Source organism: Sciurus vulgaris (assembly GCF_902686455.1).
Source record: "Sciurus vulgaris genome assembly, chromosome: 5".
NCBI lineage: Eukaryota > Metazoa > Chordata > Mammalia > Rodentia > Sciuridae > Sciurus > Sciurus vulgaris.
The window spans coordinates 181,465,579-181,478,631 of NC_136465.1; the positions used below are offsets into that span (position 1 = coordinate 181,465,579).

Genomic DNA, 13,053 nt, shown 5'->3' on the forward strand with positions numbered 1-13,053 from the left:
TACAGCCCAGTGCCTGGTACGCTGCAGGCACTCAGTAAGTACTTGCTAAGTGGGTTATTCTCAAAGTCTCCTAGTTTCCACTAGCTGCTCTGTTCCTATGGTGCCTGCAGAAATAATGCCCTATCCAGCACAGGACCATGTCTGTGGTGGGTGCTCAGCAAACATTGGTTCCTAAGCGAAGGTCCAAAACCTAACCTGATTCACTTCTGTGTTCTGAGCCCCTAGGGAGCACTGAGATTTGGATCAACTCAAGCATGCAGCAATATTAATTGGGCACCCACTTAAACACTTTTCGTAAGAATTATTTTTGGTTTACTCAGTGTTATTTTAACAGGAAAGCCAATCTGAGTGAAGGGACGTGTTGCTCCAGGCTATGCAGTGTGCCTTCTCCCAGAACCATCACCTGGCACCCTGCAACTGCAGCCCCTGCCCATCCTGGGAGGATGCCAGGGTCCTTTGCAGAGTTGTGCCCCAGCCCAGAGAGGTAGGGTGGGTATGTCTGAGTTGGAGGAGACAGATGGACCCTGCCCTCTGGCAAACAAACAGAAGTGGCTTTGGGGAACAGGCGAAGGTTCTGAAGCAATGATTTATTCCAAGTGCACATGAGGGTATGAACAGCAGTCTCAGAGCCTGTTTCACTTGCAGACACACACTTGAAAGCAGGCCTCAAGCCCCTCATGAAAAGTCCCCCAGACCAGGTCTTCTTTTCTACCTTTTTGACCTGAGCTGGGGCAGGGGAAGGGCCTTCTAGTTCCCAAACAAAACACAGGTACCTAAGGGCTGAGAGAGAATTACACAGCCTTATTTTTATTAGTATCTACCAAGAAAAAAAATCAAATCAAAATTCCCTCCCTGTTGCACCCCCACCTCTGCCACCTAGGCCCTCAGGGAGCAGCGTCCACCTGGGGATCGCCTGCTGCCAGAGCCATCCTCAGAGCTGGGCACCTGTGCACGGCCACCCCTTGTGCCTGCAAGCCGATCACAGGCCCCTTCTTCCACAACGGGAGGTGAAAGGGCAACTGGCATTTCTCCAGTCCTCAGCTTTCAACCTTGGGAACTTGGAAAAGGTCAGCGATGTCCAGCAGGGCTTGGCGGATGTGGTTCCCAAAGCGCTGGGCATTCTGTGGGAACTGAGGACTCAGACACACCCTCTGGAAAGCTCCCACCCCTGGTCCCACAAACAGGGACTCATCCCCACCCAGGGACCATGCTCCTGGGCTAAGCCAGAGCAGGGGAGACTCACCGTCTCTGAACTTGAGAACTTGCTGGAGACGTGGAAGAAGATAGTGTTTTCACCTGCGATCATGTAAGAAACCCCATAGCCATCATCTGCTACCTGAGGAGGTGAGGTGAAGGAGAAGATGTAAACTGACCTTGAAGACCTGAAAGCCAAGCTGATGTTGCCCTGCCCACAAGACTCACAGGAGGAGGCCCACTTCTAGATGCTGCATTCTTCCGGAGGGCAGGACCCTCTCCCCATCCAGAAAACAGTGTGAAGATCAAACAATGCTGCCCCTGTAGTTCTGGACCCCTCCAAGGTATCTAAGACCACTGTTTCCACCAGGGGCCTCCTATGCTAGACCATCCTTTCTCCAGGGGAGTCTAGCCTTCTGACAAACCAGCTGGGTATCTGGGTGTATGTCTCAGCAGGAAAGAACTGGATTCCTTGAGTAAACATATTTCAGAAGGACCCAGCATGTTGACCCATTTCCTGGAAACCTGCTCTGGTGTGGTCATGCTCCAGTGGGGAGGTACTTAGAACCAGTGGGTCCTGGTCCTGCGTGCTGGGTTGATGGTTGCCATTCTACTGCCAGGCAGGTCTAGGACTTTCCTCTAAACAAAGTACTCCTGCCCTGGTCTGCCCTGGTCAAGGCTCTGTGTCCCCTAATGAAACCCTGGGCCTTGGTGCTGCCCACCCCTCCTCAGGGATACTCACAGGGCCAAAGCCACCTCCAGCACCCAGATGATTGGGGTACTGGTCTGGGTCAAACATGCGGATCTGGGACTGAGGGATCTGGCTGGTGGATAGGCGCCAGGGTTCTGAGAGAACCTGCAAGAGGAAGACACTTGGCGCACCTGTCAGACCCAGGTGTTGAGACCCCAGGCAGGCCCCCTCTAACAGGCGAGGAGTGTGATGTGCAGGAGCTCCTTGGCTGCTGCCCCTGGTCCCTATAGCCCGTCTGCATCACCTTGGTCTCTGCTTGTCCCTCCCTGGCCTCAGCTTCTTTTCTCAATAGCACAGCCATCACCTGACGAGTTATACATGTGTCTCCCTCACAAGCACACTGACTCCATGGGGAGGACCCTGCTCCTGCTCCAGTTCTGCTGCCTGGTTGGGCATGGTGTGGGAAAGATGGGGCCCCCACCCTCCAAGGAAACATCAGGGGAGGGAGTTGGCCATGCAGAAAAGAGCAGAGCCCCATCCCAGGGCCAAGTCCCTGGGCTGAATGCAGGGGATGGAGGACACACCCACCATCAACACCAACCTTAGCTAGGAACGGGGATTTGACCCCCAGGTACTTGGAGACTACGTAAAGGCAGAAGAGGTGCCTGTCAATCCCAGCCCCTGTCATGGCCAGGCGGTACATATTCTGGTGCTTCTTAGAAGCTTTCCGGAAGAGATCTTGGAGGTCTGCTTTCTGGGGGGCAGAATTAGAGGGTGAAGATTGGCCCTGACTCTTAAGTAGAAAGGGGGCTGGGGAATGAGAAGCAAGGGTGGGGGCTCACCATGTGGGACCCCTCCATCATGGCCTGCACAAAGGCTGTGGACTCGCTGGTGCAGGAACGCACAGTCTCAGTTCGTCCCTCCCGAAACATTCTGGTCATGGAGGCCTCATAGGTCAGGCAGAACTTGCCCTTGTCCTGGGGTACACAGAAAGGTGAATCCAGCAGGTGAACCCTCGTGCTGCCCTGCCCACTCAGCAGTCCCAGGGGCTCCTACCCGGAAGTGAGCCAGCTGCAGGGCGATCTGCACAAAGGCATCAGGGCTGGTCCGACACTTCTTGATGAGGCCTTTGCCAAAGGGCAAGAACTGGAAGCAGTACAACTCCACATCATCTGCCAGAGCCTTGGCCACCTGGTAGGAACTCTCGATGACTGCTTGACACTGCCAAGACATGGAGAGTCAGCTGGGGCAGAGCTCTCCAAGCAGGACTCCAGGTCACGTCTAGGAGGTATGATGTTTAGGTGACAGGTGAAGAACAAAGCCAGCCTAAGTGGCAGGGGGCACAAAGGACAGCCTGAGGGGACTGTGTGAGGCCTACTGAGCCTGAGGGGGGAGGGGCAGTCACTAACAGGAGCCTGACACCTCCACCTTTCACCAACCACAGATGGCCCAGGGTCTCTGCTTTCTCTGTGGCATGCCAGGAAGCTCCTGTTCCTTTTCCCTGAGGGCCAGACCAAGTGGTAGAGACTGGAGGGGAGGAGAAGGCAGAGCAACTCAGGACCCATTGCTCACGTGCCAGCCTGCCCCTTCTCGACTTGCACACCTGCTCAGGAATGTCCCACTGCAGCCGCTGAGGAGGTATCAGCATTGGGTTTGGTTTGCCCAGACAGTGCCCAGTGTCCGTGTAGCCCAGGTGGAAGGTGTCTGTGCCCAGGACAAACTGCAAAGAAATGTCTAGATGAGAACTAAGCCCCACGGCCAGTGCTGCCCTGCAGGTCCCCCTTCAGTCCTGCTACCTCCCAAAGGTGCCCAATGATGGGGGCGTCTGCCCACGCGTGTTCTGTGTTGAGGCCCAACAAGCCATTCTTGAAGGAGACAAGAGTGAAAGACTTGTCAAACCACCTGAAGGAGAAGTAGACACAGGGGTGACTCAGAGCTGGGGGCACACACAGGACCCCACACTACAACCCTAACTAAGCAACACTAACCTTCCATTCTAACCACTAACCCAAAGCCCAAACCTAAAGTTAATCTCTGCTCCTAGTCTTTGACTCTAACCCTAACCCTCCACCCTACCTGACCAATGACCATGACCCTGACTTCGATCTTAATTCTTTAGCCCCAGTCTCTAGACCTGCTGCCAACCCTCGACACAGAAGCTGAGGTGCACACCTGTTGTAGCAGTTGCCGTGCAGCAGGGCCTTGCCATAGAGGCTGAGGCTGGCCTCGTCATCAGGGTTGTAGCAGTGGGACTCTTCATCCAGGGCCACGAAGAACGCAGCACGCTCGATGGCATCCAGAGCAGCTTTGTTCTTGCCAGAGCTGAAGAAGGCCTGGCGTGCCTGTGCCCACTCCACCCTAGAAGTGTAAGGGCAGGGGACTCTGGATTTGGGTGCCACCCAGGACCTGGCTGGGCTGGGCTGGGGTGAGGTAGGAGAATCTGGATGTCCAGGAACAGGTCCTGCCCACCATGTACTACTGGCCAGCCACCAACTGTTAGAGGTGACTTGTGCCCACTGCCGCCATCTCCAGTGCCCTTGCTGTGTGGTTCTACACACCCCCAGTGCCAGCGTGCCAACAGGTCCAAGCTCCTTTCATTACAGGGCTTCAAACCTAGGCAAGGCAAACCCTCCCCACAGGCCCGGATACCTTCCCCCCGCAGTGAGGGCCGCCAGTCTCTCCTCCCCAGGCTGGGGTGGGGAGGGGTCATCCAGGATCCTCTGGAACTGCATTTCCAAGTCCCGAGGCCTGAGCAGACGGGAGCCCTCGTAGAGCCAGACCTTGAAGAAGCGGCCCTTGTGGTAGACAGCCACGTGCCTGCTGTCGGAGAGGTGCTGCAGCACATCTGTGACAGAGGCCGGTGGGCAGGCTGAGGCAGGTCCTCGGGGAGGCTTCTCCCTATGTGGACCCTGGAAAGGGCTCCCCTCCCACGTTCTCAGTGACCCTTGCAGACCCTGCTTTGCCCAGCCTCCTGGGCCTTCCTTCCCTGAGGGGTGGACTTCCACGTGCTAAGCCAGGTCCTGTGCTACTTCTCACAACTATCCTATGAGATATTTCATAGAAGAGGAAGCCGACAGGCTGGGAATTACTAATGGCCCCAGGAGGCAGTGTCAGAAGCAGGGAAGGCTGCTGCCTCTGCCAAACCCCAGGGCAGGCTCCTCCGCTATGGACTCCGTGGAGGGCGTCGTGCCTCTAACTGCCACAGCAATTTACTCACACAACCACCTTCCCATGCACAGGGAGGCCCTGGGTGGGAGAAGCTCTGTTCTGGGCCCCTTGGGGTCCCAGCACCAGCATCATGCCTGCAAATGATAGATGTCTAGTATCTGTCACAAACTGACTACTTTTCACATGTTCATGACCCCAGACACTGGAGATGCCGGGTGGCGAGCAGGCAGTAGGGTACTAGCCATGGTGGGCCCACAGCTGGGAAGATGGGGGCTTTGTCCCAGTGGGTGCTTGGCTGTGGCCTGGTACCTGTTTCCTTGCCTGGGATGCGAGTGGTGTTGAACATCCTCTCCATCTGGTAGGAGCACATAGGCACGATGCCCAGCGCCATCACCTGGGAGGAAGGCCCAGGATGGCTCAGACTCAGGCCTCCCCTTCCCACCCCATCCTCAATCCTGATGTAACTCACAGGCTTGATCTCTTCACGGTCCAGTTTGCGGCGGTACATGATCATGGCATGGACGGCATTTCCCAGGCGGGCTGCCTGCACCTCTGTGTTCCTGACGAGCACAAGGTCCTACAGACAGAGCAGAGCCTGCAGGGTGGGGGCCTCTGTCTGGGATCACCTGGGTCTCAGCAGCCTGAGGACCAACTTATCCAGGGGCCTGAGGTGCTCTCAGTCCATCCTGAATGCTATCAAGGTGAACTTCCAGAAATGTGTAACTGATACCCTACCCTGCTTCACACTACCCAGCTTCAAAGAGAGCTGCATTTTTTCCCCCTGTGGTGCCGGGGATTGAACCCAGGGCCTTGTGCATGCTAGGCAAGCACTCTACCCACTGAGCTGTATCCCCAGTCCCAGAGTTGCATTTTTCAATTTCCAATTTTATTTGTTCATGTTTTGCTTTGAAGAAGGTTCTACCACTAAAGAGTAGCTTAAAACCTCTGGGTTGAACAGATTGGGTGTAAGTTTCTGGGGGGACTGTTTGTGGAGGAGGGGAGTTCCATTAGGCTGCACTGTCCTGTGCACTCCAGATAGTGGGAGAGGAGAGAGACTGGGTGCGGGCAGCAGGGAGACCAGCTGACTGTGCACAGGTGTGTGCTGGCGACAGGAGGAGGGCCAGTCATGTGGACTGGGACAGACAGTGAGTTCCTGACCCTAAGAAAAGAAGCCTGGCTCTCATCTCGTCACATGGCTCCACAGAGGGACAAAGCAAGGTGGGTTTAGGAAGTCCTCTAGAAACAGTGTCAGGACAGCTGGGAAACTGTGGCTGGGAGGCGCGTGAGGGGCTCAACAAAGGCACTGATGGAGTCTGAGTGGGACGGGCACAGTGAGCCCACGGGATCTGAGAGGCAGCAACAGCTGTGGGATCTGGGGACCCTCCTTGGCCCAGGAGTGCCGCTGCCCCTGTGCTGCCTCGACTCTTCTTCCGGGATCTCACCTCTCTTGGATCTCACTCCACAACCCCCACTCACCCACGGGCGCTTGTCCCAGAGCCTTGCTCCAGGACTGGGCGGCACTAGTTCTTACCATGACGTAGTAGTTACTGTTCACCATGAGGGGGCTCCGGCCTCGGAGGTAGATGTACTCTTCCCACCAGTCGCTCACCTGTGGGTGAATGGAGGTTAGAGCAGGGAAGGAGGTGGTCAGACCTATAGGTAAGGACCAGCCCAGGACAGCAAACTTACATAGTTCGTTGCCCACCATGACTTGAGTACCAGGTATTTCTGCAGCCTGGGGGCAGTCTTGTCCTGGAATTCCTTGGCCAGTGTCTCCATGCGGTAATATTCCTCATCATCCAACAAGGGCCGCACAGACTCCAGGTACTGTCCAGCCAAGTTATCATTACCATGGGAGCCAGACAGTGATGGCTGCCTCTGCCTTAACCCTCTTCCCACCTTTCTCCTCACCCCGGCCCCACTATTCACAGGGGAAAGTTCTTTATGTTTAGAGAAGTTCTCTGAATCCAGCCTCCTGTGCCCACTGGGACCCAGGCCCTCACCCGCTGAATTGTGGCTGGTACACTGGGCACGGGAAGTTTGGGCAGAGATGTCTGGAAGCTGTAGAGCATGGGCCTCCGGCTGGACAGAAGGCGGACACAGATCTGGGGGCACAGAGCACAGTGTTGGTGTGGGAGCCAGGGAAGAACACAAATCAGCAGGTAAGTGAGACCCTCAGAATCATCCTGGCCCTTCAGTACAAACCATGCACCAGATACCAGTGCCCAGTCTGCCTCTCCCCTCCTGCTCAGACTCCAAATGAGCCCCCCAGGATCTCAAACCAGGTGACTGAACCCGCCCCTGCTTCTGCTCACAGCCCAGATCTTGGTGAAGTGGCTGGTCTTGCCGTGCATCTCAAACATCCACCCATGGTAAGAAAGAAGCAGCTTCAGGGTTTGGCGGAATAGGAAGATGCCTGTCACCCAGACCCCAGTGGAGAAGATGACCATGCTGAGAAGTGCCCGGGTCTGCGGGGTCTGGTAGGGGCCACACCTATGGGAGAAGGGAGGAGGGCTGCCAGGGAGGGCTCCCTGGAGGCCAGCCTTGGGGAATTCTGACCTGCAGTGGATGCCTTTGAACTGTCTCAGGGGAGGAGCAGTGGGGCAAGAACCTCTTTGGGCACACTCAGGTAAGTACCTCAATACAAACTGATGTGAGACTGAGACGATGGTGGCCTAGGGGGAGGGGTGACCCTGTGGCCAGCCATAGCTGTTGTCCTGTATCTGCCCAGCTCAGGAACCCTCGCTTTGGGAGCTGGCGTGGTTTGCTCTTGCCACTTTTGCCTTCTGGGCTTCTTACCTCTCAGGGAGGCATCTCTGGATACAACAGACCAGCCCCATGGAGATGTCCACCTTGCAGTAGGAGGAACCCATTGTTGCCATGACGACAACCAGCCAGCTGGTGGGGCTGCCCGGGTACACACCCCTAAGGATGCCATTCTGTGGGGGCAGAAATAGGTATCCTTGTGGAGAAGGAAGAGGAGGTGATCAGGCACCTGTGAGTCCTGGGACCTGGCTCTCTTGCCTCAGCCACCTGTCTCTCCTTCCCCAAACACTCTCACCTGCAGCACCCCTTACTCACTGCTCCCCTGCCCCCCCCACCTCTGGTCACCACTGTGGTTTCTGCACTGCTAGGGCTTGTACCCAGCACACTGCCAAAGCCAAAGCGATGAGACCCTGACAGCGGGGCAACAGGGGACCCCTGGCCTCTGCCCTGCACCTCTGAGAGAAAGGCCAGAACCACCTGCGCCCACCTTGATGCGAATCAGGCGTTTCTTCCAGGAGTTGATCCCGGACAGGTAGATGTGTTTGAGGGCCTCCCGACTGAGCCGGAAGTCGAACCCGTCTGGGGTCACAGTGAACTGGAAGGCTACGGCCTGGTGCGCTTCCGCCATGCTGGGGGTTGGTCGGCACCTGGGAGCGGGGCAGGAGGGTGCGCGGCGCGCTCAGTCCAGCCCGGTCCCGGGCCGCCCCTTCTCCAGGCTGACGCCCCGCCCTGCCGGGCCCGAGCCCTCCCGCCCTGCCCCCACCCCACCAGCGGCCTCCTCGGCCCGCGACCCCGGCCAGACCCTCCCAGGCCGGCCAACTGCCGCGGAACCCTCGCGCCCACGTTCCGGACCGGCCCAGCACTACGGGGAAGGCAGCGGGGTCGGGACGTGAAAGCTCCGGGAACCCCAAGGGCAGCGAAGGGCGGCCTCGGGCGTGGGAGAAGCGTCCTGGGAAGCGGAGTCGGCCTGGACAGAGCCAGGTTCCAGGCGCCTCCAACTCTGAACTTCAGCACCGTCCTGGCTCCCGAGCTGGGTCAGGTGTGGGTAGGGGCTGAACGGGGGGCTTGGCGGTCCTTTGCTGGTCCCTACTTACAGCTCAGGTTCGCTCCTGTCAGTGTATGGGGCTGGCCACTCTGGCCCACGTCCCCACGTCCTTCAGGCCTGGCCATCCACACCCCGCCCTTACAGGAAACCTGACACCCACTCCCAAATTGGGGTCGAGAAAATAGATGCGGGGCGGGAACCAGAAACTCTCCCTCCACGGTGGGAATCAGATAGGTAGGCAAGGTTCCTGCAGACTGAAGGGTGCTTTGAAGGTCGGGGAGCCCCGGGGGTGGGGGGCGGCCAAAGGTGGGGTGCAAAGATTCTCACGTGAGGACGGTGGCATTAGAGCTAAAAATAGTAGAATGTAGGGGAAAGGTCAGCAGCTGTGTCAGCTGTGCAGCCTATTCCCTAATCCCTGCGCAGGCTGGCTGCTCATCCCAGAGACCTCTGTAACTTCTTCACTCCCCAGTCCTGCCTGCATTTGTTATTCTAGGGTTCAGCGAGGGGAGGGTTGAGGGATAGGGGACCCCAATGGGCAGAATTAACCCTCAACCATTTTAAGCTCAGAGCACAGAACAGAAAGCAGTGGTCATTTGGTCAGTCTGTGTGCATTCCTTGGCTTGGTATTTCTGCTGCAGCTAGTGAGGACCAAGACATCTTGTGAAGGAGGCAGCTCATTTATTAAAATACACAGCCCAAGGGCTCCTGCCTGCCCGCCTTGGACCTACTCAAATTGGAGGAGAGGTCAGCCTCCTCATACAGTTGCACTGTGGGGCACATGCCTGTTCCCTCCTGCCCTCTGGCCCTCCCTCCAAGGTCCTGCCCTGGAGGCTCCAGGAGAAATTTGAGGAATGGGGGCTGAACAGTCAGGATGATGGGTGGAAGCTGGTCAGCTGTCCCTTCTGCTGGAAGTAGAACTGGAACCGAGACTGGGCATACTCCTAGGAAAGGAAACCACCCAACAGTGAAAAAACTCCAGACCAATACCCTATACCAACCTTGATCTGCCTATGACCACCTGGGACAAACCAGATTTCTTAGAGGACATATGGTGCCTGGTGCACTCCGGCTTGCACCTGCCATGCCCAACCCCTCTGGATTACTTACCAAGTAACCAAATTCTATGGTAGACATGGATGCCTGAAGGATGGACCACAGACCCCAGAAGAAATGGGATGCCAGAGCATACCTGGAGGTGGGGGCAGGATAAGAAGGGGCCTTTAAGAGCACCTTTGGCATTGTTTGGATCCCCTTCCCCAGGCTGGCCAGCCCCTCAACTCTAGCTTCTCCATTATTCTAATTCCTACCTCATCCTGACTCTTCCAGTTCTCAAACCATTCCTCCTTGTCAGCCTCAACCTCATGCTCCATACCCCTGGCATCACTGTGCATTGGCACCTTACCTGCACTGCCCCTGGCCTGCTCTAAAATCAGGGTGCCCCTCCCTTCCTCACCTACTGACTTCTACCAGCAAATCTTCCTCCAGTTTTCTCTGTTCTTCTCGGGACAAGGTCTCGCCTTTCTTCACTTCTGCCAGGTAATGGCGAATAAAATGGAGCTGAAATCAATGGACAAAAGCCAGGAACTGTGACATATTTAGCACCCTTTCTGGCCATACCCTTCCAGGAATGACTTTCCTCCTCACTCACAGGATGAGTCCTGTTTCCCTGCCTCCAGCCCACATACCTGCTGTCCCCGGGTAGGGTAGTCTGTAGGCCGAGCTTTGTAGAAAGGCCATTCCTCATGAGTATAATCATAAACCCACTCACAAAAATGGTTCCCAATGTCAAAGCCCCTGGGGAAAAAAGATAGACATTCAGTCCCCAAATGCCCTGGGCAGCTGCAATGCAGCAATGAACACCTGGTCTGTTTTTCCTCCTACGGGACCAAGTATGCAGACTACTACCCTCCCACCCTCACCTGTAGTTATAACTGCTGTACTCGAAATCAACCAGCATGAGACTGTCAGCATTTTCAGGCTCTGAGAGCAACAAGATGTTCCCTGGGGGAAAGGGATGGGGTTCTGGTCACTTCAGGCTCTTTGGCCCCTACACCTTGGATTGGAAGACTTCTCCTACCTTCTTGGATGTCATTGTGGCAGAAGACCACTGGTGATGGCGTAGAGTCTAGTAATTTCCTACAAGAGTAGAGAGGCATGGGCCCTGACTAGGAATGACTATAGAGTCACCCTCATAGGCCAGGTCCTGACCCCAACCCTTAGTAAATCCTGGGAACACTGCTAGTGCTTGATGCTACCTTCCTCACACATCTTGCCTGCCCTCACCTGAGGTTGCCCATCTCATCCTTCAGGCTGTACATCTCCAGCAAGTTCATCTGGAGGAGACCAGTGGAAGGCAAGTCCTGGATCTGTTTTAGGTACCTGAAGCCCAAAGAATAGGATACACTCATTCTGCTTTCCCTACCCCCTCTCCCAACTACCCTTCAGACCCGATTATGTCATTGTGTTACTTGGCTATGAAGCATGAGAGCCCATACTAGACAACTGGACTACCTAATCCACTTGACTGGAGGGCTGGACAGAACTTGGTTCAGTTCAGCTGTGTGGGTCCCAAGCCTGACTTACCGTTCCATGGTCCCAAATAGCCAGTAGGGCTCCTTGGTGAAAGGCATCTCCATGCCATGGAATTGGGCCATCTTGGTGGCAATGGCTGCTGATAACACTGGCTCTCGAAGCTCTCGAGTTTTCAATGGTCGGCTCTGCACCCAGGAACCTATCAGGGTGGTGAGGGGGCTGGGGCAGGAGGGGGAAGGGGTAGGGGAATGGGAGGAAGCCAAAGCCTTGGGGAAAATTCCCTTCCTGGGATTGAACACAGATACTGGGGAAGGGGTAGGAACTGAGGGGAGAAGGTGACTAGGGGAAGAGGGCTGGGCTCATACTGGGAGGTACTGTTCCAGCCGGCCCTCTGGAAAGACTCCATAGAGCTGGGGACCCAGTGACCGCTCTGCAAGAATGGCAAACATCACGCTTTCTAGGACCAAGGAGTCCACACCCTGAAGGAAGATGGATAGCAAAGGGTCATGTCAGGAGGACCCAAGGCAATCTGGCACATACAGGAGGGTCTGCTCTCTATGCGCACCATAGCTGGGACTTCTGGTCTATTGCCAGGAGGCTCTGGAGCACAAGTTCTAGTATGATAAGGTTCAAATCACTGAGTCCCTGGCCTCAACGGCACAAGGAAGACAACACTTGCAAAGTAAGCCAGAGAACCTGAAGTCATTGGTTCCTGCGGCCCTCACTCCCCGTTACCTGCAGGATGGCCCCATACAGCCGTAGCAGCACCTCCCGGGGCTCCTCGCCAACGCTGGGCAGGTGGTCCGGGAGCGAGCAGCGGAAGAGCAAGTTGCTGAGACCTCCGCTGCAGACCCACACCAAGCACGCTCAGGAAAAAGCCCCTTTCGGCGGGCCCCGCCCCCGGCCCGCCCCTCACCCACCCCCTCAGGCCCCGCCCCCGCGGGCCCCGACACCGGCCCGGCCCACCGCGGGCCCCGCCCCACCCGAGGCGCGCGCCCTCGGAAGTTGCTGAAGCAGGGAGTGTCCCGAGGACCCCAGGCTGACCCCTGACCCTGGCCCCGGCCGGCGCACAGGAGGGGCTAACCCCTGACCTCCCACCTCACAGGGCAAACCCTCAGCTCCTCCGGCCGCACTTGGCGCCAGGCCCCGCCTAGGTACTCCCGGCACCATTGGTAGGCTCGGCGCTCGGCGTCACGCGATAACGAGGAGGCGCGCCGCCGGGTCGGAGCCGCGTCCGGGGACTTAGACTGCCACAAGCCATCCTTGGCCAGGCGACCGCCGACAACCCCGCCTTCCGCCACAGTTGTCCCCTCTGCCGCCATGGCGCGGGCTCAGCCGGGCCCAACGCCCAGGCGCGCTCAGCTCCTTTCGGACTGGCTCGGCTCCTTCCGGCCGCGCTCGGCTCCGCTTCCGGCCGGTCTGCGCTTCTCCAGTCATACTCGGGCTTCTCCGGCTCTTCTCGGCTCTCTCCGTGACCCCAGTTTTCCGAAGGCCAAATGCCTAGTGTCTCCGCCGTGCCCCGCCCCTGTGAGAGGCAACGACCAATGGTCTCTTTCCCTGGGTGGGGCGCACGTCGACACGCCCCCTGGGCGGGATCGTTTGAAAGACAGCTGTGTGGATAGTGGCCCGGCACTCGAAAGTGGCTAGGCCAGTCAGA

General features: G+C 57.1%; 2 protein-coding genes across 6 annotated transcripts; both read right to left on the reverse strand.

Moving 5' to 3' along the window:
* Window positions 1-567: 567 nt before the first annotated feature.
* On the reverse strand, window positions 568-9,059 carry CPT1B (carnitine palmitoyltransferase 1B). 3 transcript variants are annotated; one of them, XM_079142432.1, is made up of 19 exons: window positions 8,914-9,059; window positions 8,307-8,466; window positions 7,853-7,992; window positions 7,369-7,546; window positions 7,057-7,158; window positions 6,743-6,880; window positions 6,585-6,662; window positions 5,523-5,630; window positions 5,363-5,447; window positions 4,535-4,730; window positions 4,058-4,243; window positions 3,682-3,787; window positions 3,489-3,605; window positions 2,942-3,106; window positions 2,728-2,862; window positions 2,487-2,639; window positions 1,937-2,050; window positions 1,244-1,336; window positions 568-780 (listed from the first exon to the last, which is right to left on the reverse strand). In XM_079142432.1, the coding sequence occupies exons 2-19, from the start codon at window positions 8,445-8,447 to the stop codon at window positions 748-750; spliced, it is 2,268 nt and encodes a 755-aa protein (XP_078998558.1). In that variant the 5' UTR covers window positions 8,448-8,466; window positions 8,914-9,059; the 3' UTR covers window positions 568-747. The 3 variants fall into 3 exon arrangements, with proteins under 3 accessions (XP_078998558.1, XP_078998557.1, XP_078998559.1); XM_079142431.1 differs by lacking the exon at window positions 568-780 and adding an exon at window positions 787-1,121 and having other exon boundaries at window positions 8,914-9,058; XM_079142433.1 differs by lacking the exons at window positions 568-780; window positions 6,743-6,880 and adding an exon at window positions 787-1,121.
* A 463-nt stretch (window positions 9,060-9,522) lies between these two features.
* On the reverse strand, window positions 9,523-12,872 carry CHKB (choline kinase beta). 3 transcript variants are annotated; one of them, XM_079142442.1, is made up of 11 exons: window positions 12,495-12,871; window positions 12,132-12,240; window positions 11,762-11,875; window positions 11,448-11,581; window positions 11,148-11,243; window positions 10,942-11,000; window positions 10,784-10,865; window positions 10,550-10,658; window positions 10,318-10,421; window positions 9,972-10,053; window positions 9,523-9,805 (listed from the first exon to the last, which is right to left on the reverse strand). In XM_079142442.1, exons 1-11 carry the CDS (start codon window positions 12,716-12,718, stop codon window positions 9,731-9,733), a joined length of 1,188 nt encoding a protein of 395 aa, XP_078998568.1. In that variant the 5' UTR covers window positions 12,719-12,871; the 3' UTR covers window positions 9,523-9,730. The 3 variants fall into 3 exon arrangements, with proteins under 3 accessions (XP_078998568.1, XP_078998570.1, XP_078998569.1); XM_079142444.1 differs by having other exon boundaries at window positions 11,448-11,595; window positions 12,495-12,702; XM_079142443.1 differs by lacking the exon at window positions 11,762-11,875 and having other exon boundaries at window positions 12,495-12,872.
* Window positions 12,873-13,053: the final 181 nt, after the last annotated feature.